The sequence below is a fragment of the Panonychus citri genome, unplaced genomic scaffold (assembly GCF_014898815.1).
Source record: "Panonychus citri isolate SS breed McGregor unplaced genomic scaffold, ASM1489881v1 Contig00141, whole genome shotgun sequence".
In the NCBI taxonomy this organism is placed as follows: Eukaryota; Metazoa; Arthropoda; class Arachnida; order Trombidiformes; family Tetranychidae; genus Panonychus; species Panonychus citri.
Genome location: NW_026515546.1, coordinates 2,040,481 through 2,062,100, shown reverse-complemented (window position 1 = coordinate 2,062,100; position 21,620 = coordinate 2,040,481). Strand labels below are relative to the sequence as shown.

At 32.3% G+C, this 21,620-nt stretch overlaps 9 protein-coding genes across 9 annotated transcripts; 6 read left to right on the top strand and 3 right to left on the bottom strand.

Annotated features, from left to right (window-relative positions):
• The first annotated feature begins 41 nt into the window (after positions 1-41).
• On the top strand, positions 42-648 carry LOC128395477 (immediate early response 3-interacting protein 1-like). Its single transcript, XM_053355906.1, has 3 exons — positions 42-218; positions 324-446; positions 523-648. Exons 1-3 carry the CDS (start codon positions 128-130, stop codon positions 576-578), a joined length of 270 nt encoding a protein of 89 aa, XP_053211881.1. The 5' UTR covers positions 42-127; the 3' UTR covers positions 579-648.
• A 76-nt stretch (positions 649-724) lies between these two features.
• On the bottom strand, positions 725-1,696 carry LOC128395468 (ribosome biogenesis protein NSA2 homolog). The gene has a single exon (XM_053355897.1). It carries the CDS (start codon positions 1,538-1,540, stop codon positions 758-760), a length of 783 nt encoding a protein of 260 aa, XP_053211872.1. The 5' UTR covers positions 1,541-1,696; the 3' UTR covers positions 725-757.
• Positions 1,697-2,582: 886 nt separating this feature from the next.
• LOC128395457 (coiled-coil domain-containing protein 85C-like) lies at positions 2,583-4,837 on the bottom strand. Its single transcript, XM_053355886.1, has 3 exons — positions 4,680-4,837; positions 3,535-4,515; positions 2,583-3,458 (listed from the first exon to the last, which is right to left on the bottom strand). Exons 2-3 carry the CDS (start codon positions 4,469-4,471, stop codon positions 2,920-2,922), a joined length of 1,476 nt encoding a protein of 491 aa, XP_053211861.1. The 5' UTR covers positions 4,472-4,515; positions 4,680-4,837; the 3' UTR covers positions 2,583-2,919.
• Positions 4,838-6,740: 1,903 nt separating this feature from the next.
• Positions 6,741-8,335, top strand: LOC128395469 (uncharacterized). The gene is made up of 4 exons (XM_053355898.1): positions 6,741-6,899; positions 6,973-7,099; positions 7,164-7,303; positions 7,550-8,335. Exons 1-4 carry the CDS (start codon positions 6,830-6,832, stop codon positions 7,975-7,977), a joined length of 765 nt encoding a protein of 254 aa, XP_053211873.1. The 5' UTR covers positions 6,741-6,829; the 3' UTR covers positions 7,978-8,335.
• On the bottom strand, positions 8,295-9,313 carry LOC128395476 (coiled-coil domain-containing protein 32-like). The gene is made up of 2 exons (XM_053355905.1): positions 9,097-9,313; positions 8,295-8,996 (listed from the first exon to the last, which is right to left on the bottom strand). The coding sequence occupies exons 1-2, from the start codon at positions 9,218-9,220 to the stop codon at positions 8,680-8,682; spliced, it is 441 nt and encodes a 146-aa protein (XP_053211880.1). The 5' UTR covers positions 9,221-9,313; the 3' UTR covers positions 8,295-8,679.
• Positions 9,314-9,423: 110 nt separating this feature from the next.
• On the top strand, positions 9,424-13,587 carry LOC128395452 (glutamate carboxypeptidase 2-like). Its single transcript, XM_053355881.1, has 5 exons — positions 9,424-9,756; positions 9,932-10,874; positions 10,978-12,499; positions 12,586-12,667; positions 12,743-13,587. Exons 2-5 carry the CDS (start codon positions 10,248-10,250, stop codon positions 13,053-13,055), a joined length of 2,544 nt encoding a protein of 847 aa, XP_053211856.1. The 5' UTR covers positions 9,424-9,756; positions 9,932-10,247; the 3' UTR covers positions 13,056-13,587.
• A 398-nt stretch (positions 13,588-13,985) lies between these two features.
• Positions 13,986-15,856, top strand: LOC128395456 (E3 ubiquitin-protein ligase mib1-like). The gene is made up of 3 exons (XM_053355885.1): positions 13,986-14,710; positions 14,801-15,352; positions 15,426-15,856. The coding sequence occupies exons 1-3, from the start codon at positions 14,113-14,115 to the stop codon at positions 15,794-15,796; spliced, it is 1,521 nt and encodes a 506-aa protein (XP_053211860.1). The 5' UTR covers positions 13,986-14,112; the 3' UTR covers positions 15,797-15,856.
• A 207-nt stretch (positions 15,857-16,063) lies between these two features.
• LOC128395455 (uncharacterized) lies at positions 16,064-19,560 on the top strand. Its single transcript, XM_053355884.1, has 3 exons — positions 16,064-17,683; positions 17,749-19,194; positions 19,273-19,560. The coding sequence occupies exons 1-2, from the start codon at positions 16,222-16,224 to the stop codon at positions 18,120-18,122; spliced, it is 1,836 nt and encodes a 611-aa protein (XP_053211859.1). The 5' UTR covers positions 16,064-16,221; the 3' UTR covers positions 18,123-19,194; positions 19,273-19,560.
• A 121-nt stretch (positions 19,561-19,681) lies between these two features.
• LOC128395068 (hydroxylysine kinase-like) lies at positions 19,682-20,906 on the top strand. Its single transcript, XM_053355450.1, has 4 exons — positions 19,682-19,910; positions 19,974-20,218; positions 20,291-20,716; positions 20,784-20,906. Exons 1-4 carry the CDS (start codon positions 19,682-19,684, stop codon positions 20,904-20,906), a joined length of 1,023 nt encoding a protein of 340 aa, XP_053211425.1.
• Positions 20,907-21,620: the final 714 nt, after the last annotated feature.

The following is a 21,620-nucleotide window of genomic DNA, read 5'->3' as shown; positions in this document are numbered from 1 at the left end:
TCGATAGTATCGAAGAAAAAAAACAATCGATTCGATTATAGTCACTTGAATGAATCATTGATTGGAAACTTTAATTGTCTGGTTGACATTTGTTGAAGATTTTTGTTAATTAGTTTCATCTTTAATTATGGCAATTACATTATATAACCTATTTGAATCAATTCTATTAATAGTCAATGGAATTGCAATTCTCCATGAGGAAAGATTTCTCAAAAAAAGTGAGTTACTTTTATTCATTTTCAATTTTCCATTAATGTGTTTGCTTGTTTATTATTTTTAATTTTGTTTTCATTTTTGTCTTCGGCTTTTTTTTAATTGTTTAGTTGGATGTGGTCGAGATCAGAATAATATCAATTTTAATCAACCTTATGGAATTCCACCACCTCAACCTGGTGTAAAAGCCAACGTTTTAAATTTGATTCACTCAATAAGAACTGTAATGAGAGGTTAGTTGATTTATTCATTTTTTTTTCTAATTTCTTAATTGATTAATCTATTTTTCTTTCTCATTTCCTTTTCTAGTGCCTTTGATTTTCTTCAATGTTGTAACAATTGTATTTAAGCTTCTCATTGGTTAAGGAAAAGAAGAGGTTTAAATGGTGTTACTATTGTCAAATCGAATGGAATAAATATTCATATTTTTACATATTCTCTTGGTCTTTTTTTTTCTTGACACGTAGTTAATTGTCATTCGGTGAAAATTGAGAGGACAAATTGGACTGGATTAAAGAGAAGAAAAATTGTAGCTTTATTTAAATTAAACCAAAAGAACAGCATTTATACAACCATCGTTTTCAGGGTGATTAGTTACTTGGGCATATTTACCCCAAATTACTCTACCAGATTGAGTAACTAAACCCAATTCGGAAACATTAACTTCAATTATTGTTCCTTTGGTGATAACACCTAAACTGGTAAACATTTGTGAACTTGGATTCTTTTTAACACCAATTATTGGAAGATGGAAAGTTGTCTTAAGTTCAGGGTGGGTTACATGAGCTGTTTTAAATCTTAAACCCATTGGTCTTATAAAACGTTCAAATTTAGGAGGTTTTCGCGTGAAACCTTCACCAACATAACAAGCTTTGGTTACCATTCTTTTCCAAGCTTTCTTTTTCCTTTTACCAGTTTTGATTACTTTGAAAACTTCAGAATCTGATTGAGCTTTAACTTTTGGAATTGGAACATCCCATTTACCAGCTTTTTCTTTCCTCTTTTGTTTAATCATATTAGAAAGTACCTTAGCTCGGCTTTGTCCTTCTCTGTCCAATAAATATGCTGGAACAGCACCTTCTTTAACCTCTTCTTCAGTCTTTTTCTTTGATTTTTTCATCTCGTGCATCCTTTGAGTCTTCTTCATTTGAATCTTTTCCTTAAATCTTTCCCTGTTGAACATCTTGGCCTTCAATTTCCTCAAAGTTCTCGCCTTATGGGCAATATCACGATGAGATCGGGCCTCCTTTTTACGCTTTCGCTCAGCATAATCCAGACGTCGACCATAACGCTTCCTATGAAGCTCAATGTGGTTATTTTGTGGCATGTTTGCTACCACAAGAAGCACTAAACACTATTCTATCAAAAATACAACAATTAAAATTAAGACACAAAACAATTAATCAATTAATTAACTTAAATCCAATCAAATTAACCAAAACAATATTTTCGGGTTAAAACCAAACCCACGTTTAAATGGTCTCAGGGACCGTTTCCTAATTTCGAATAGAAAATTTTCTAAACCGAAACTAATTAACCAATTGAACTTTAATTTTAATTAAAAGAAATTAATTTGCATTGAATTTGATTTTTCAAATTAAATTTATTGATGTTTAATAGAGTTTTACATTTTACATCTGAAATGTTTACTTGTCAAAGGTAATTAGGTCAAGGTTTATATGAGAAGGAAAATTAAATTGAGTGAACTTTTTAACTCTCTCGTTTTTTTTAATTGTTTCAATCAATTTGGATAATGTTTTAATTTGTTTAACATATTGGGCAATCGATGATGATTATCCATATGATATTGATGAAGTAATACAATTATTAAGATGAACAAAATAAACGAGAAAATGAAAACAATCAACTTCATAAACATAAAGTTGAAACAAGGAATCATTGGAAACAATTTAGATTCACAATCAGAATTAAGGGAATTATTTAAATTACCTGATTCTATGTTGGTCTTTTTTAGACTCATTTTAATTAAGAATATCGTTAAAGATAATTAACAAAGAAGAAACAAATTTTCAAAAGGTTAATTTGAACACTTTGATCAGGAACAAATTTTCAAAGTAAATCAAGAAAAAAAAATGATCAATATAAAATTCAACTGATTGTTGAACAAAAGTTTCAATGATTGGTAATCAAATTTGATTCTAATTGTTCATTTTTCTCATTCTCTTTGATTTTACCAATTGAAAATCAAATATTTTGATTATCTCATCAATTTAAATCGAATCAAGGTGAAAATTGATTACAATCAATTTCTGATAAACTATTGTTCCATCAATCTGATTGTTTGGGTTAATTGTTGATTTTTTAATGTTGATTGTTGATCAGATTTCATGTAAGATTATTGTAATTAGAACATGATTTAAATTTCTTTTAATAATAATAGGAAGGAAAATTTTTCTTTGCTCTTACAATGAAAAGTGTAACCTGGAATAATAATTAAGTTAATGTAAAGTAATTAAAAAAATTTCCCACTTCCCAATGATAAAATTAATTATGGCAAAAGGGAAACTAATTAAGGCAATGTAGTTGAATTTGTGTGACAATGTTGAGCGATATAAAATTAAGAAATTACAATATAAAAAAAATCAATTAATACAAAATAAATAAAATCCTCTTTTCTTGATCTCACTTTTTTTTCTTGCTGAGAATTAAATTGTGATTAAAAGATAAGTGATTAATAGTAAATTGTTAAGATGAATCTTCAATTTTTCGCCAGATAACATTGCATAAACCTTTCACAATGGCTTTATGTTGATCGGTGATCACTTCGTTGGTATTATCACTAATCGTATTTGGGTTGGTTCGATTGTTGTTCTCGATTGTGGTGGTTGAACAATTAACATTATTGTTGGTGTTTGGGGTGAAATTAGTGGTTGAACTTTTAGGATTCTCGGTGGTTCCAAGATCTTCTTGAATTTTAAGCGCTTGCATTGCCACCAACAAGGGCTGAGGGCACATTGGTACTGATCCAGGTTGATGATTACGATTGTGTTCATCATTATCGAGAGCGGGATTACTTTTACTATTAAGGACACTTGTGTTTTCATAGGTACTTTCATTGTTTATTTTTCTGGCCTTTTCCGTTTCCAGTTGTTTTATCCGATCTTCTAGTGATCTAATATATTCCAATATTTGTTGGCTCAAAATAACTCGATGTTGAGGTTGAACATTGGTCTCGTTTTTGTTCAATGTACTATTAGTAGCACTCTTGATGGCTTTAGCTCTCACTGAGAAAGAAAATAACATTAATCAATATAATTGAGAATCTTTTTTTCTATCATTAAGTAATAGATTAATACTTACATGCGAAAGATGAATTAACTTTTGCTAATCCATTTGAATTAACTGTTGTTGTTGTTGTTCCAATACTAGATGGATTATGAGGTTCGATTGAAGATAATAATGAGCTTTCTGAACCTTCTCGAGTTGATAATTCATTATCTAAAGTGAGACAAAGTTGTTTTAATTCAAAATTTTCTCGTACCAATTCAAATTGTTTGCCTTCCAATTGAGTTAATTTGTTTGAATAATTAGTTACTTCATGTCTCATAACTCTTGACATATGAGTACCAAAGGATTGCCATTCTCGAGCAATTGATCGACATCTCGTTCGTTCATCCTCCAAGAAACAGGCCAATTCCCGAAGCTCATTGTTTTCTGCGATAAGATGATAATTTTGCTGTTTCAATTGTTGCAATGAAGATAAATGATGGTTAATATCTTTGGTCATTGAACCATTGTCATAAAGAAGTTTCCTATTTTTAGTTTCTAAACTTCGAATCCGTGAGATTAACTCATCCAATGAAAGTTGACCCAGAAGTTCATCATCAGGAGTGGGTGTTGCAGGGGTGGTAATTGAAGAAGTCACTGGACTCCAAACATCGGCTCTTTGTGCATAAACGGTTGAACCATGAGGGTGATTTGTGGTTGAAGAGTTGGTACCCTGATGTGCCTGAGAAACTTGATAAACCGATGAAGATGATGGTTTACCAAGAGGAAGAGGAAGATTCTTATAATGAGAGTCAACTGGTTGTTGTTGTTGTGGCTTAGGTTGATGATGAGAAGGCTGCTGCTGCTGCTGCTGCTGCTGTTGGTGATGGTGATGATGATGATGATGAAGATGATGAGTTGACCCTGCTAAAGAACCTGAGGCCTGAGGAGGTAAAGGTGGAGGTTGGCCAACAACTTGATGACTAACCTCATCACCTCCAAGTATATTGGATGCAGATGAACTAGACATTTGGGTCAAAGGTAACACAGTGATCAAAAGGTATCATGGAATATCTTAGAAAGAAGAAAAAGAAAAACAATTAAAAAAAGAAAAGAAAAAAAATTAGTCAATAATAAAGAGAAAAAAATCCCGCGACTTGTCTTGTCATCTAAAGGTGTAAACTGTCAAACACAAAGCTGGAAGAAAACAATTCAAATATATTGAAACAAATACTCACCCTAGAATCTCCTCTTAGTCCCAAGACAACTAATTCTCTTCCAATCAATAAATTAATTAAGAAACATAATTAATAGAAACAAAATAGAAAAACTTTTTGAGAGAAAAAAAAATTTGATAAGAAAATAAGTCAACGCAACAAGAAAGGAAAAGAAATTCAAGTGACATCTGGTGTTCTTTTTTTCAAGTTTTCTCTCTTTCAAGAGAAAAACTAATCACAATTAAATCAAATTCTACAATTAACCTAATCTTTTTATTTTTCCATATTCTATTGTAAATAGATTGATGATCATGGAGATGGAGGATAATCGATTAATTAATTTGATCTGTAAACTTGTTGATCTAATTTCTTCTCAATCAATGGGCTTGCATCAATTTCTAATTGATTAATTGTATTGATTTGATTTCCTTTAAAGGAAATTTCTTGTCATACAATTTGATCCAATTGTTGATGATTAACTCTCTGATGGATTATTCCTGATTGTTGTTGTTATTATTAGGGATGAGAATTGTTAATATTCTCAATTTATTTCCTTCTCGCCATAATAATTATCCAATTGTTGAAAAGTTTTTCTGTTTCCATTGGAATTGTCCAGTGTTGAACAATCGTGTTTTTTTTATTCCTTACAATTAGCTAGAAACCTAATTAAGGTGAGATGTTGATTATAATCATCTAATCATCCACATTCAATGGTAAATAACTTGGGAATGGACAACCAAACATCGGTACGTCATTGACAATAATTGGTTAAATCTACCGAAGAGAAATATTTGTTTACATGTTTTCGTGTTGATTATCAATTTCCTTGAGAATAATTTAGAGTTAACTACTAATTTGGTTTGGAAATTGATTTAATTGTGTCCACCAATGTCAAGGATTGGAAAGAAAAAAATTTCTTTTATTCTTCTACTAATTTCTTTGGATTAAATCAACGAGTTCTAAATCAATATTGATCATTATTGGCGGAGAAAAAAGTTAATCATTGAAACAATTGAATATGATTAATAGACTAGGACACAGGAATTAATAATTTAATGATAAAAATTGATTCAATTGTCATTTATGGATAATCAAAATAATAGAAACGGGAAAATACCTGTGAGATGTTCATGACAATTAAATCAATTGATCGTCAGCATTTCCTTAAATTGTTCCGTCCAGAGTATAATTTAAGAGAGACACAAACGATCAATCTGAGTGTAAATGATTAAAAACTAAAAACAATTATGAAACAATTTAATTCCAATAAGATAATTGATTCATTAAGAAGAGAGAAAGTAAATTAACTATCAGAATCATATGATCAATATTAATAGAAAGTAACAATTAAATTTAATCACAAAGGAACTCATTCAATGAGAAAATCATTTCTAATAAAATTTCAATATGATCTAAACAATTTAATCTTGTTAGGCTAATAACCTTAACACTTTGATTGTGGTTCAACAATTAACTGATCACCTTTGCCAACACTTAATCGGTTAACCAAATACTAAGTATAACAATGTAAACAATTAAAAAAGAATCTCAATTACCAGGGAAGATTTTGTGAATATCAAGAGAGAGAGAGAGAGAGATAGAAAATCGTGTAACAATCAACTAATTATGAATTAATTTTCTTAATCATTACGATTATTAGAAAAGTCCAGTGGGAAATTTTCACGCTCTCCATAAGTGGTCATCGGGTAAATATGAACGGGGAATTGTAAAGGTAAAGGAAAGAAGGAGAAAAACAAATTTTGATTTAATTGCGATAATAATGATTGTCTATTATTGACCCAACATCTTAAATTGTAAGCGACGTCAATGTTTAATTTGTATTATAAATTATTCACCACCGGTGGGAAAAGTATGATAATAATAATGAAAGATGAACAACATTGAACAAGAATCAAGTTTCTCAATTTCTTGCCAAGGGCAATCTCCTTATTACCTGAGAAGATGTTAATTGTTGCTTGATTGTTGTTAAGAAGGATATGTGACAGTAGAGGAGGGAATTAGAACTCTGAGAGGAGGAGATGATTCTGTAAATTGTAAATTCTATATAAAAGGCCGAGGAAATTTCGTTAATCAACATAAACATCGTTTTCGCTTTTCGATTCTCATCTAAACGTTTACCTGAAGAAAAAAAGTTCCAATCAAATCTTAAAATGGATTCTAAACTTTTCTATCTAATTACCTTGTGTATTTTCACATTTGTCACATTCACTTATGTCTCAGGTATTAATTGTTGTTCTTTCGGTTAATTGATTTACTTAATTGTCTTTTTATTCTCGTTTCGTTCCAACCACAGGTCAACGTAATAAGAATTGTGATCAAACTTTAGTCGAAGCTGATAAATGTCTTAAGAAGCTTCTTTATGTCGGCGATTGGAATCTGACCTTTATCCAGAACGAAAGTGATCTTGCTGCTCATTGTCGGTAAGTAATTAACTGATTCCCTATTAGTTAATCATCTTAATTGTGTTTCTAATCTTGTATTCAGTGAAAGTAAAAAGGACATGGTTTGTATTAAACGATACCAAAAGTGTTTAACTAATTTCCCTCGTGAAGTATTTAATTTAATGTCACGAAATGCCCGACAATTAAATAAGGAAAGATGTGAAGACAATAAAGGAAAAGCTGGTAAGTTAATTAATCTAATTGTTTATCACAATTAATCATTCAACTGATTAGCCCTTTTTACTGATCAATTGAATTACTTTCGAGTGAATTTTTTCCCAATCGTTATGGTTAATTGATTGCCTATTGGTTGAATCTTATTAAAGGTTCATCGGTGATTATCAATATCGATATGAATCAATTGGTTGATACAATTTATTGATTGTTTCAATTGTTTATCTTTGTTTTTTTTTTGCTTCTGATTGTCAGAGTTTTTGAGACACATCAAGTGTATGGATAATACAACAATTAACGTGAACATTTGTATGGACAAAGTAATTATCTTACTCGATTATATCGCAAATAATATTAAAGGTGATCGGGAGGTCGTTCTTGGGTCTACTTGTTGTGCCGTTCATTTGGGTCTTGATTGTTTCACCACTAAAGTAGCGGCAAATTGTGCCAAGAAAACGGGTGCAGACACGGCCGCTTATGTGACCTCAAAGATCAATCAAATGGTTGCCGATGTTTTTGACTTGGCCTGCGCTAAAATGCCCGATGTTAAATCTTGTGATAAATCAGTTCCCGATTTAATGAAAACTTATCGTAGTTTAATTGAACCACCGACAATAATTAAACGTCAAAATATTTCACCGTTGATTCCGTTGATGAAAGTTGTCAAAAAGATTGAGATCTAAGGTGATTTACATCAAAATCGCAAAAAAATTAAGGAAATAATTGCAATCAGCAATTGATAGAAAAACAATTTATTTGATTATAATCATTTCAATGTGTCAATCAATTTGCTTTCAATCCTTAATTGTTTTATTTTCAAAATTTTGTTACTCTCCAAATGTTTATCATTCAACCAAACACAATCAACTAATTTTTTTATTCAATGGAAACAATCAAATCAACCCACCCACAATTTAATTGAATTAATAGTTTCTTTGTAATGTTTCAATTTGATTCTCTCAAATAACTAAATTGTTTAGTGTTCTTTAAACAATTCTAATTGTTGTGTAAAACAATTTAATAAAAACAATTTTAATTATATTGACTTTCTCTCTTTTTTTCTGAACAATTTGCTCATGATTTGCATTACAATTAAATTGCTGGGGAATTGACTCTTAATTGTTAAGATATTGGACCTTGAAAATTAAGAAAATGTTTGACTTGGCATGAGTTAATTGTCAACAATTTAAATATTCTATGAGTATAACTTGAAGTAATGAGAAAATATATTAACGTATTATCGATAAGAGTTAATTGTCAATCAATTGTTGAATAATTGTTGACTTTCACTATCTTGTTATCGGAAGAAGAGATTTGAAAGGAATAATAATTAAACACTAATTATTATTATTAGAATGTAATTTCCATTATAGGAGACAATTGATTTAATTGTCACTTTTGTCCATGTTTGCTGATCTCTCGGTGAGAATTGACAAAATATCACATTTCAACAGTTTCTCCAATTCTTCTGGATTGTTTGATGATCGATGAGGGAAGACACACCTTTCTAAATCATTTAACAATTTACTCGGATTAAGACCATGTGAATCAACAGGATTATCCAATTCTTGATTATCCAATGTACTACATTCATTTGAATGGAAATTGGATAGAAAATCTTCCTTGGCAGAATTTAAACATTTCAGAATCTCTTTGGTTGAAGGTTCACGATCACTTCCTTTAATCTTTTTCAATCTAGACTCTGAAACAATAAACATCAACGAAAAAACAAATTAAAAACAAATTAAAAATCAATCATATCAATTTAGAAACAAAACAATTAAAGTGAAAATTTTACTCACCCAATTTATTCAGATATTCATCTCTGTCATTCATTGGTTCAAATGATTCACTTGGTTCGAAATGATTATCGAATTTTAATTTCTCCTCAGCCAGGTGATCAACTGAACCCCAAATATTAGACATCTTACAAAATAATCAAAATAAATTAAAGGTAATTAAACTGGTTAATCAAACAATCGATTGGAAAATTAATTTCTACTAAAAAACTCAAATTCTTTTGTTTTCTATCTTAGTTCATCTATAGAACGACAGGTGTCGCTGTGTGTTCTCTTTTTTCTTTGATTTGGTTGAATTAAATTCTTGTTGTTGATGAGATTGAAAAAAGATTCCAATTAGATTTAAACTCATTAAATTACAACTTGATTACAATTTAGTTGATCAACTTTTTCAATTTATCGTTAAACTGTAACCAAAGCAATAAAAATCTTTAAATCGGTGAATTGGTGAGTCTAAAATTTGGTGATCTCTTTAAGTGTCTCTTCATCTTCCAGTTTATTGTGTTTGTTTTGGGCTTTGACATTTGATGAATTTCCTTGGTTCCATCATGTTTTCATCCTAGATTATTATTAGTAAAAAAATTATTGATTCTCATTAAAGTTGATGATTAACTAATATTCTTGGTTATCGTAAAAAAGAATAAATTAATTCCATTTTATTTGGTAAGTTAACCGGATTAGAATGAAACGGTTGAGTAGATTCGGTCAATCAATTTCTCTCTTATCCAGACTGGAACATCTTTACTCTCTTCTTACCTGTGCATAGAATTTTCTTTTTTTTTCTAAGAACAAAAGATTTTCTATTCTAAATATTTTTTTCTCTTTTTTTCTTCAACAGTTACTGGTGTTAATTTACTCAAGTTATAAAAGATTAAATCAGAGTTGCCAGAATTATAAACCCGTCCAACAACCAATTTCATCTAATATTTGGTTTTACAAGAAGAAGGAGAGAGAAAAAATTACTGGCAGCTTATTTGATTTTTTTTCCTTTATCATCATTTCCAAAAGATTAGATGATCCACCAAAAATAGAATTTAATTCTACTGCTCAAATTATTAATAACAATCAGTTATTTATAAAGATTTTCTATTGTTATTGTTGCTGTTACTTCGTGACAAGAAAAACATAAGCAACTTTTTTGTAGGTGATGCACAATGGCGGCTGCTTATAGACCTTATAAAGATGAAGACAGTTGTGATAATCTGAATGTTCTTGATGACGATGGTCTTAACTGGCCTGACAATGAACCTGCTTCTCTACAAATCTATGAACGAACTACGGAAGATCTTCCCTTTCCCAGTAATCGTCGTTATTTAATCGCTTGCCTTGGATTGGCTTCGATTTCCATGTTTATCGGTTTAATGATTGGTTATTTTGCTCATTCCTCTCACAATGAATGTATTCCAAATTTTGCTGTTTCTCTTCATTCAGTGAGACATGAAGATCCCTCAATTAGTGAGAAACTTTTAAATTCAATTGATGTTAATAATTTAGAGAAATTGGTTCGTGAATTTAGTGAGGAACCAAGGATACCAGGATCACCGAGAGATCGATACTTGGTCTCCAAGATACACAATTATTTTTTAGATTCTTCATTCGATAAAGTAATCATTCATAATTATACTGTTCTACTATCTCTTCCGGATGAAACTGCACCCAATTCAATACAAATAATCAATAGTAACAACAAACAAGTGAGCTTTGATTCCCTTGACACTTTGAAATTGGATGCGAAGCAACTTCATCCATACAGTGCCTATTCACCAAGTGCCGATTTACAGGTGATTAATTGTTGTAACCTTTAAATGTTACAATTTACACATGAGTAATTGGAGAGTTTTAATTGACTGATTAACATAAATTTATTTATTTATCTCTTTCCAGGGTGATTTGGTTTTTGTAAATAATGGTAATTCCGATGATTATCGTCTATTGGAAGAAAAATTTAAGATCGACTTTATTGGTAAAATTGTTCTAGTTAAACTTGGTGAATTACCTTTGGATCAAATTGTTCTAATTGCGTCTCATTATCAAGTATCTGCGGTCATTTTTTTCCCTGACCACAAGTTTTTCGAGGTAAATCATTCGGAATTTAAATTTCCAAGTGATGCAATCAAATGGGAATCAGCTCTTTGGACAGAATTTGGTGATCCAATGTCACCTAATTATCCATCAACAGATCATGCATATCGGAAAGTTTCCAGCTCTCATGTAGCTAAAATTCCGGTTCAACCGATTAGTAGTAATCAAGCTATGATGTTGCTCCATCTTCTCGGTGGTAACAAATCACCACCCGATTGGAACTCAGGGTCAAATTTTTCCCACTCAATCGGCCCTGGATTTGCAAATGGAAGCCTTAAAATCCGAGTCAAAGTGAACAATTATCTCAAAAACGAAACGGTTTCCAATGTATTGGGCTACATAAAGGGTCGAGTTGAACCTGATCGTTACGTTTTGGTTGGTTCTCATCGAGATTCTCTTACAAAGGGAGCCATGGATGCGGCCAGTGGAACTGGTGTCATGTTGGAAGTCGCTCGTGCTTTCGGCCAACTTCTGAAAAAAGGATGGAGACCACGACGAACTATTGTCTTCTGTTCATGGGGAGCCGAAGAATTCAATCTCCAAGGGTCAACCGAATGGTTAGAAGATAAATACAAGATTCTTCACTCTCGAGGTTTGGTCTACATTAACGCAGATACAGTAGTTTCGGGTAACGATTCATTTCGAGCCTTTGCCTCGCCTCTTCTTCATCACGCGATTTTAAATGCTACAAAATTGGTTTCCAATCCCGACAAGACTGATAATCAACATAAAACTGTTTTCGACAAATGGTTTAATACATTTCCTCTTATTCGTAATGAAACTTTCATCAAAGAATCATCTGATATTCATCATAAGAATACTCAAGAAATGGATCTTTTCTCATCTGAACAAGATACTTTTACCGATTTACTCAACAAAGAAGAGACTTTGGCTCATCTCAGTCACACCAATACAACTTATCTACTCTCTTATATTGACGGCGTCATTTCAGCCCGTCAACCACAAATACTTCCCATTCAGGGTCGATCAGTTTACTCAATATTCACATCGTCCTTAGGAATACCCTCAATGGATCTAAGTTATGTTTCTGCAAATCAAAATTACAACTCAAAATCATCTCTGTCAGCTTATAGTCTGATACATACTCAATATGATACTTTTGATATATTTAAATCATCAATTGATCCTGATTTTAAATACCACCAATCGATGGCACAAATTTATGCTGAAATTATAAGAGATTTTTCTGAATCTTTATTCATTCCCTTTAATTTATTTCACTATGTCCAGTTTATTCAGAGTGTCCATCTCAAGATCTACTATCAATCTCAACATCTTTTCCCTAAAGGAGGTTTTGACACTGGTGAGATTTTATTTCTCTCACTAACAAACTTTAATTGTTACAAAACTTAAACAATTATCATTCTAATAATTTCTCTCCAATTTCAGATGTACTCAGTTCAGCAATTCACAATTTCACCGAATCAGTTTATAACTTTCACTTACGCCAAGGATCAATTGATTTCTCTGAGTAAGTTAATCACTATAAGAAAATTAAATCGAACCACAATTAATTTGTTTCTCTCTCTTTTCTCCCTTAAAACAGTCCAATGGCAATACGAACAATTAATGACCAACTTCTCTTATTGGAAAGAGTTTTTCTTGACCCGGTTCAACTTTATATCGTGAATAATGTTCATCTAATTCAAAGTCCAGAAGGATTATACTCAGGAGAGAATCAAACCTTAATCGGATTAATTAATTCACTTTCACAAATTTTCAACAGTACGCATATCAATGATGTGAGCATCGGAAAGGATTTAACATCAGTACTAGAAAATGGATTAAAACCTCGACTCTCAATTCTAGTCCATGCTATTCAAAATGCTGCTGATATTATAAACAACGTCGTTGTCTAAATTCACAATTAATGGTTGATGGGGAGACACAATTAAGGAAGATACATCTCTCTCACTCTAAATTATAATAATTTCCAATAGATGTTTGTCCATTGGTCATTTACAGTCCATTTACTTTAAAAGACTGAAAAATTACTTAAATTCATTTTAAACTCTCTGTAAATTTGATCCACTGGTTATTAATGGCATGATGGTGTTAATTTAATTTAATCAATCAACTATTAGAATCTCAAAAAGCATGAAAGCATCTCTACCCAAAGAATTCCATCCGTAATATCTTATTAATTAATTGTACAGAACAATTTATCTCCAATAATTTACTCAAATACTAATCAACACACAATCAACGGCAAGGAAAAAAAAAATGTAAATCAATTAACTTTAAATCTCTTTTCATCTCAATCAACTCATCTTGTTGACAATTCACTTGTGTGACCCAATGTTATTGTGATTGATTATTTTACCAATCACAATTAAATTTATCAAATATTTTGACTTATATAATTAAAATGACAAATTTACAATATAATAATCAAGCTCGACATTTATTTCAATCAACCAAAATCAAATCAACGACAAAAATAAAGAAATGATCAGAAGGGTGGATTTTTTTTCCTTAATCATTTTTTTTAATTTCCTTAATTAGATTAATCATTTAAAACGAATCACAGATTTTGATTTTAATTGTTCAAAAAAAAACAAACTAAATTTGACTTTTTTATTATGATTTTTATTATGAAATCGGAACTTAATTAGGTCAACTTCATTAGAAATCAGCTTAATTGTTTTCTTTAATTACAATTTGCTAATCTCATTTTCAAAGGCAAGATGATTCAAATTAGATTAGAACTAAACAATTAACTCCTTCGCAATTAAGTGAAAAGTAGGATTCACTTCTCATATGTCAAGTTAACTATTTTTCCTAGGAAACAATTAAAAACCAGCAATTAGAACCTACAAGTTAATCTAATCAGTAAATTTCTCGAGTTTTTATATTTGGCTCTTTAGTCTTGGTCCTCAAGTTGATCAATAGACATAAACAATTTCTAAGTTAGAAATGGAAACTCCAATAATGTTTTCTATGTTTATTAATAATAGGGTTTCGACTGAGGAATCAAATTCATCTCAATTATCATCTACTTCATCTGTTAACTCTTTGCAACCTCAACAATCAACATCCTCATCCGGTCCACTAACCAATGGACAAGTTAATCGGTGTTTTCCATTTACAATTGGCGAGAAAATTAAAGTGATCGCCATAAGTGTTGATCAACTGAGATCATTGAGACAAAATCACAATCGAACAGAGGAATCAAAGGAAGCTCAATTCATCGATAAGATTGGAACTGTCAATCGAATTGGTGAAAATGGTGAAGTTATCGTTCAATTCGATGATTCACAAATTGTTTGGTCCTCGAATTTCAGCTCGAAAAAGGGACATGTTGACCATCAGGTCGATGATGTGGTTCAAGTTATCGATGATGAAAATGAGATGAAAAAACTTCAACGAGGTCATGGTGAGTTCTTACCTGAGATGAGTAATTATCTCGGTTTCAAAGGTGTGATTGTTAATTTATTCACTGACGGTGATTTAAGGGTTGCCTTTGATGGTGGAACCTGGATTTTGAATCCTGATTGTGTCATTAATTTGTCAGGTAAGTTAATCGAAAATCAATTCGATCAAACACTCATCAATATCAATTCGATAATTGAACCTCGATTATTTTGTCATTTTCCTTTTATAGCAATCGAAAGAGAGAAATCAACCTCAGCCGCTGAATCAACGGTTCCAGAAATTGTCGACCTCGAATCATCTGACCAAGAAACAGCTTCGTCCTCGAGTACAAATTTAGAAAACGCTAATAACCCGACCCCATTCACGGTCGGTGATCAAGTTAAAGTGATCTCCGTGTCTTCCAATGTCCTCAAAGCAATTCACTTACCTCCATCCATTTGGAATCCACAAATGTCACAATTCATCGGCAAAACGGGAATAGTTATCAAAGTGATCGATAAACACAACGTAACAGTTAAATTTGACTCGTCACGAAAACAATGTACTTTCAGTCCAGTGGCTTTGGTCAAGCATTACATTGGCGATCTAATCAAAGTGAATAATATCAAAGAGCAAGAAACTGTTGAAAGTTTACTCGTAAATGAAAATTACTCAGTCGAAATGTTCAAAATTATTGGATCAACTGGAATAGTTATCGACGCTGAAAACAATGGCGATTTCATTATAAACTTGCGAGGTCAAATTTGGACTTTAAATCCTTCCTGTGTAACTAATTTATCTGGTAAATATTAATTATTATCTTAATAACCATTGGGAAACTGTTCTAATTGTTTTGTCTTTTCAATTTCTCACAGAAATTGTAAGATCCAAAAAAAGTGTTGATACAATGGCCAAGAAACAAGGGGTTTATACCTGGAAAGATTGGATTGACCAGTTGGCTGTTATTGGTGACGATTCAAGGCCAGTGACCACGATTGACTCCCGTGATCATCTTTGTGTTAAAAGTGATGAAGATACAAACATAACGGTACTAGTTGAGCGCCAACATCTCCTCGAATCAAAAATGCGCAAATTTGAAGAGGAAAATACTTGTGGCATTTGTTGGATCAATGAAAAGAAGATCATTTTTTCCTGTGGCCATGGTGCTTGTAGCGACTGTGCCGACATCATTGAAGATTGTCACCTCTGTCGAGCTTCAATTAACGAAAAAATTTCAATGTATTAAACGTTAAAACTAATTAGCTGGACGATTTCACTGATTAAACCAAACTAATTGTATTACCAAGTGAACAATTTTCTGCTTTAGCATTTAAATAAAACTTTTTTTATCTTTGTTTAGTTACAATCTAACAAATGATGATTGAATCAGCAGATAATTCAATAGTTGTTGATCATCATTGAAATTGGTTGTTAGTAACATTTTATTGTTGATTTCTCAGCAGATAATTATAAAAGGTAATCAGTTAACCAGGTGGGGGGAGAGAGTAGCTCTGGTAATTGGCAGTTAATTGTTAGTTACATGAGCTGATCAACAACATAATCGTTTATTGCAAAAATCAATTGATATTTGTTTATGTCTACTCAAGTTACCATCACTTGTGATTAGGAGGATCTCGTTAATAACAACAATTTAACTAACGGATTATCATCATGGGAGTAACATCATCTTCGCACGGCCGTAGTCAGCCTGCGACCATCCGACCTTCGACTTCTCATTGGCCAGACTGGGATGAAGATGAAGGTGAATATGAACCCGTTTATGTAACTGAATTTGATTCAGATCTTAGACGAACTCGTCCACAGCAACAGATATCTAGCGAGTCTCATAATAGTTACTCGTCTCCTGTCAGATCACAATATTTGGTGACTTCGACAACGGAATCGACTCCAACAACATTGTCACCAATATCAACGGTCGCAAATCGTCCTATTGAGCTACAAGGTGCTATTAGACCTTACATTTCTTGCACGGTTCATCCACCGTCAAGAACAACAATGCAAACATTGACACCGATATCAACGCCATCAACTAAAGCATCAACGCCCAAACCACAGCCCAAACCACAGCCCACACCACCACCAACTACAACTCAACAAAGACTTTCATCCAGCGCTTCTGTCGTAGCAAAAGTGAACGGTTGTCCATTCATAAAAGGCGATAAAATCAAAGTGATCGCGATTTCAATCAACGAACTCAAACTGCTCGCAAATGGTCAAAAGGAATGGAATCCAAAGACGGTAAAATACATGAGCAAAAATGGAATAATCAATGGAATCAGTGAAAACAGTGAAATAGATGTCAAGTTTGAAGATTCACGAATTGCTTGGACATTTGAGAACGAACTGGAAGTTGAACATCGTGTTGGTGATGTTGTCGAATTGATCGATTCCGAAAGTCAAGTGAAAAAACTTCAACAAGGTCATGGGGAATTCGTTCCTGATATGAAAAATTTTCTCGGTAAAAAGGGAATCGTTTTCAAAGTGTTTTCGGATGGTGATCTAAGTGTCACTTTCGATGGTGGTACATGGCAATTGAATCCTAAATGTATCGTAAGTTTAGTGCGAAGTCCAAAAAAACCCAGACGAATCAATCAAAGTGCCAATAATAGTCCAATCAAAGATAAAAGATCTCGAAAAAAACAAAAGAAATCACCTGATATACCACAACCACCACCGACGGAAGAACAACATTCATTTGCGACTGGAGATCGAGTGAAAGTGATCGCCATCAAGTACGAACAGCTCAAAGAGCTTCAACAAGGACACGGAGGTTGGAATCCACGAATGGCTCAAGCAATCAACAAAACGGGAATCGTAATGAGCATCACCGAGACTAAAGATGTTAACGTTTTATTCAATCACAGTCGATTAAGTTGGACATTCAATCCGCTGGTTTTGAGGAAACATTATGCCGGCGATATTGTTAAGGTCATTAAAGATAATAAAAAAGTGAAAAAAATTCTCGACGAAAATGACAAATACTCACCAGAGATAATGAAAATTCGGGGTGAATGTGGTATCGTAATGGACACCGACAATGACGGTGACCTGATTGTCCATTTTGGTAAACAAACATACATACTGAATCCATCATGTGTTATGAATATTTCAGGTAATTGAGACAAAAAAAAGTTCTGTAATCAAGTCAATTTAAATCTTTATTTTCTTTTCGAATAGAATTGGCTAAATCTCGTCAGAAAATGAAAGAAATCAAGAAAATCGCAAAGGAATCAGATGAGATGTCATGGAGAAAATGGATCAGTGAATTCGTCGATCTTGATGATTCTCAAGTTATTCCAACACTAGACCAAAGAAAATTCTATACTAAAACTGAAACTGATTCGAACATTTCATATTTAGTTGATAAAATTCGAATTCTTGAGAAAAAATTAACTGCGATCGAAGATGCGAATAACTGTTCGATTTGTTTGGAAAATTCGAAGAACGTAATTTTCCTCTGTGGCCACGGTTCGTGTTCCGTTTGTTGCACTAACCTTTCAGTGTGTCACATGTGCCGAAAGTACATAACATATAAGATCACAATCTACTGAACAATCAACATCGGCATCTCGAAATTCATTTCCATCCATTGATCAACTTTTGCATTGATCAATTTAAAGAGAACCGTTAATCCAACTCACCTTGTTAATTTCCAACCTCTGATGAAATTTTAATCACTTAATGATAAATTATCACTTGAAGACATTTTCTTTTAATCCTGATTGCTGATTGAACAATTAGTTAAAGATAAGATTGAATCGAATCAAAGAAAAACAACTTATTCTCATTTAAGATTTTTTTGTTAACTAAAGGAAACACAATTAAAATCATTCTCTGGCAATTAATCTATTTAAATTGTTCCTCATTATTTTGAAGCCATTAATCCAATGGATTAACTTTCAGTTGATTTAGATGGATTAAGTTTCTACTCTAAATGGAAACCTAAATGTTTCATTTTGTATGAGAGAAACAAATTTACTTTGAATGTACGAATCTCATCTTGACCATCACAATGTCACCTTCATTTGTAGTATTGTTCATTTTGTTTACCTTTAGTCAATCATTTTCCGTTGACCAGTGTCCATCTTTTAAAGATGAACAGGCTACTCTTGGGGTCGATGAAAATCATTGTTACGCTTTTTTCACCAACGAATTGACCTTTAGTGGTTCTCATGAATTCTGCAGCCAGAGAGATGGAATCGTTCCCTATTCTTCATCACAGTCTTCGTTTTTTCTTTATAAAAATATTCGACTCTCAAGTGGAATGGAAAAAAATGGCCTCAAATCGCTTAACTTTTGGACTCAAGGGATATTCAATTGTGCTAAAATCGACATTGCCACTGGGAAATTTGCTCATGAAGTTTCGTGTTCTGGTACGAGGCATGTTGCTTGCCAGTTCGAACCGACATCTCAATGGACCTCATCTTCGACCTCATCTTCGATCTCATATTGGACTTCATCTTCACCCTCACTAGCTCCATCATCTTTATCTCTGTCATCATCATCATCATCATCTCCATCTTCACCAATACATTCAACCAATTTAACCCTCAAAGATATTGGGATCTGCTCAGTTATCATACTAATTGTTTCAACTTTAGTGTTGATATTAATTATTAGAAGGTAAATAACCGTTTGATTTAACTCATAGCAATCAAGACAATCAACCAAATAATCAACTAACTCTTTTCTTTTCTACAGTCGATCGCGACCAATGTCAACTCAACTCGTTCATCCCAAATACGTGGACATTTCAACGATAGTCGATATTGATTCCATACACCAAGAAGCTCAAACACTAAATTTCAGCAACTATTTTTCGAGACCTTGATCCACCTAATCAACAATTTAATTTAATAATCTGCAACATATCATCTGATTCAGAGACATGATAAATTATTTGACATGAAAAGAGTTCTAATTGTAATTTAATTTACTAATATATAAGTGAAAATATTAAACACATCACGTATTATTATCATTACTAAATTGTTCGAGACCTTGTGGTTCAATTTATTTGATTACTAAGAAATGGATCAGATAAGTTGATCAGATCCTCTGAAAGAATTAGATTTAATTTAGTTACAATCCAATCTGAATCGTGAATAAAATGTCAACTCTTGAACCTGGTGAAAAGATTAAGCCAAATATTGATATCGATTCAGCTGAAAAATTGGTTGATAAATTGTTTAACTTTAAAGTGATTAAGATAATCGAGATTGATTCTTACGATGATCGTAATTACCTGATTGAGATTGAGTCTGATTTTCATGATCATGGAAAAAAATTCGTCTTGAAAATAACCAATTCTCTGGATTCATCATTCCCTCGATTAATTGGTGAGTAATTAAAGTCACTAGTTCCGATACTGTTTTGATTAATCAATCTTGTTAATTGTTCAGAGGCCGTTAATGAGATCACAAATTATGTTAAATCCTCGACGAGCCTCAAGGTTCCCTATCCAATACCCGATTGTAATGGACAATTAGTATCACGAATTAGTTTAAATTCATCATTGCCCGAGGAACAATTTGCAATTAGATTGTTGAATTTTGTTCCGGGAACAATTATGAATCAAGTTGATTACACTGAGAATATTTTATTCCAAGTTGGTGAAACTCTGGCAACTTTGACAAAGGAATTAAAGGTAAATTAACAATTAATTGTTCTCGGTGATGATTATGTTTTAATTATTCTGTTCTCGAATTATTTTTCTTAGAATTTCACCAATTCGGTTCTCGAGAAACGGAAAACAATTTGGTCCCTTTCGAGTGTCGACAAATTGGACAAATTTTTGTTCGCTGTCGATAATGATGATCATCGATCGTTGATTTCAGGTGTAATTAAGAAATTTAAACAACAGGTAATTGACAAAATCGACGAGTTTCCAGTTTCCATTATTCATGGTGATGTAAATGAACAGAATATTGTCTTGGACAAGGTGGACACTAATCGATGGTCAGTTATTGGTCTAATTGATTTCGCCGATTCTCATCAAGCTCCAACTATTTTTGATCTGGCGATTCTTTGTTGTTATGTTACACTTGATTCGAAATTAATTGATCCAATTAAAGCTCCAGGATATGTTATCTCAGGTTATCACAGAGTAATTCAAATTAGTGACCAGGAATGGAATATATTACCGGTCAGTTTATCGATCATCTTAATCGCTTCGAACTTATCATCATTTTCAATTTTCGTTTCTTCCTTAGATAAGTATCATGGCTCGATTGGCTCAATCGTTGACCCTTGGTGCTTATAGTTATCGTGAGAATCAAGGAAATGAGTACATCTTGTCTTCCGCTCGAAGGGCTGGTCAATTCTGGAAAGATTGACCTCATATGAAGATGGCCTATTGAAGGAAATGTGGCAAAAAACAGTGAATGAGTGATGACCAAAGAGTAGATTGGTCAATATTCAAGCTATTAGAAACTTATATTACTAAAAACTTCAAGAATTTATGTTTATCGAATAAAAAATTACTGATTTACCAAAAAACTGTTTAAATTATCAAATGAGAGTTCCAATGACCTGAAGTTGATTTTATATGGAAAAGTAAAAGAAAATCCATTTTCGAAAAGATTAACAATTAACAGCGAGTTAACTTAATCTTTTGAATTTTTCTCTCTAATCCTCTGACCACATCTTCCACCTGAATGGTCACTCTAATCCTTTGGTCCAAATCTTTTAAGAGAGAAGAAAAAAAAATCCAAAGAAAGTGGACATAACTCAGTAGTTATACTGTCTTTTCAGTGGTCACTTTATAATTTTGTTTCTTTCTCTCTATTGAGTAAAATTGAAAATGAAAATTTTGATTTTCTTTTTAATTATAACAAAAGTTATATTGACTTCTGAATGTTTCATTGGTCGTCGATTCGTTAGAAATTTATCTCACCTTGATGATGATTCTGACGAGAAACTAGAGGTCGATTCAACGAACTCAGATCGGGCTGATGAGAGTGAAAATAGTGACCATCTAAGCGGAAATTTGCATCGACCCTTTTGGAATTCATTTAGATTATCGAGAAAATTCAATTTGAATCGACCAG

What these genes read in the sequence shown, in the direction of transcription:
- LOC128395456 (XM_053355885.1), top strand. Translation starts at nt 14,113, where the DNA reads ATGGAAACTCCAATAATGTTTTCTATGTTTATTAATAATAGGGTTTCG. An exon ending in TTGTGTCATTAATTTGTCAG is followed by an intron (nt 14,711 to 14,800) that starts GTAAGTTAATCG and finishes TTCCTTTTATAG; the next exon opens with CAATCGAAAGAGAGAAATCA. An exon ending in CTGTGTAACTAATTTATCTG is followed by an intron (nt 15,353 to 15,425) that starts GTAAATATTAAT and finishes AATTTCTCACAG; the next exon opens with AAATTGTAAGATCCAAAAAA.
- LOC128395477 (XM_053355906.1), top strand. Translation starts at nt 128, where the DNA reads ATGGCAATTACATTATATAACCTATTTGAATCAATTCTATTAATAGTC. An exon ending in GGAAAGATTTCTCAAAAAAA is followed by an intron (nt 219 to 323) that starts GTGAGTTACTTT and finishes TTAATTGTTTAG; the next exon opens with TTGGATGTGGTCGAGATCAG. An exon ending in AATAAGAACTGTAATGAGAG is followed by an intron (nt 447 to 522) that starts GTTAGTTGATTT and finishes TTCCTTTTCTAG; the next exon opens with TGCCTTTGATTTTCTTCAAT.
- LOC128395476 (XM_053355905.1), bottom strand. Translation starts at nt 9,220, where the DNA reads ATGTCTAATATTTGGGGTTCAGTTGATCACCTGGCTGAGGAGAAATTA. An exon ending in TGAATATCTGAATAAATTGG is followed by an intron (nt 8,997 to 9,096) that starts GTGAGTAAAATT and finishes TTATTGTTTCAG; the next exon opens with AGTCTAGATTGAAAAAGATT.
- LOC128395468 (XM_053355897.1), bottom strand. Translation starts at nt 1,540, where the DNA reads ATGCCACAAAATAACCACATTGAGCTTCATAGGAAGCGTTATGGTCGA.
- LOC128395452 (XM_053355881.1), top strand. Translation starts at nt 10,248, where the DNA reads ATGGCGGCTGCTTATAGACCTTATAAAGATGAAGACAGTTGTGATAAT. An exon ending in CACCAAGTGCCGATTTACAG is followed by an intron (nt 10,875 to 10,977) that starts GTGATTAATTGT and finishes ATCTCTTTCCAG; the next exon opens with GGTGATTTGGTTTTTGTAAA. An exon ending in GGATCAATTGATTTCTCTGA is followed by an intron (nt 12,668 to 12,742) that starts GTAAGTTAATCA and finishes CCCTTAAAACAG; the next exon opens with TCCAATGGCAATACGAACAA.
- LOC128395455 (XM_053355884.1), top strand. Translation starts at nt 16,222, where the DNA reads ATGGGAGTAACATCATCTTCGCACGGCCGTAGTCAGCCTGCGACCATC. An exon ending in ATGTGTTATGAATATTTCAG is followed by an intron (nt 17,684 to 17,748) that starts GTAATTGAGACA and finishes CTTTTCGAATAG; the next exon opens with AATTGGCTAAATCTCGTCAG.
- LOC128395469 (XM_053355898.1), top strand. Translation starts at nt 6,830, where the DNA reads ATGGATTCTAAACTTTTCTATCTAATTACCTTGTGTATTTTCACATTT. An exon ending in CACATTCACTTATGTCTCAG is followed by an intron (nt 6,900 to 6,972) that starts GTATTAATTGTT and finishes TTCCAACCACAG; the next exon opens with GTCAACGTAATAAGAATTGT. An exon ending in AGACAATAAAGGAAAAGCTG is followed by an intron (nt 7,304 to 7,549) that starts GTAAGTTAATTA and finishes TCTGATTGTCAG; the next exon opens with AGTTTTTGAGACACATCAAG.
- LOC128395068 (XM_053355450.1), top strand. Translation starts at nt 19,682, where the DNA reads ATGTCAACTCTTGAACCTGGTGAAAAGATTAAGCCAAATATTGATATC. An exon ending in CTTTGACAAAGGAATTAAAG is followed by an intron (nt 20,219 to 20,290) that starts GTAAATTAACAA and finishes TATTTTTCTTAG; the next exon opens with AATTTCACCAATTCGGTTCT. An exon ending in AGGAATGGAATATATTACCG is followed by an intron (nt 20,717 to 20,783) that starts GTCAGTTTATCG and finishes TTTCTTCCTTAG; the next exon opens with ATAAGTATCATGGCTCGATT.
- LOC128395457 (XM_053355886.1), bottom strand. Translation starts at nt 4,471, where the DNA reads ATGTCTAGTTCATCTGCATCCAATATACTTGGAGGTGATGAGGTTAGT. An exon ending in AGTTAATTCATCTTTCGCAT is followed by an intron (nt 3,459 to 3,534) that starts GTAAGTATTAAT and finishes TTTCTTTCTCAG; the next exon opens with TGAGAGCTAAAGCCATCAAG.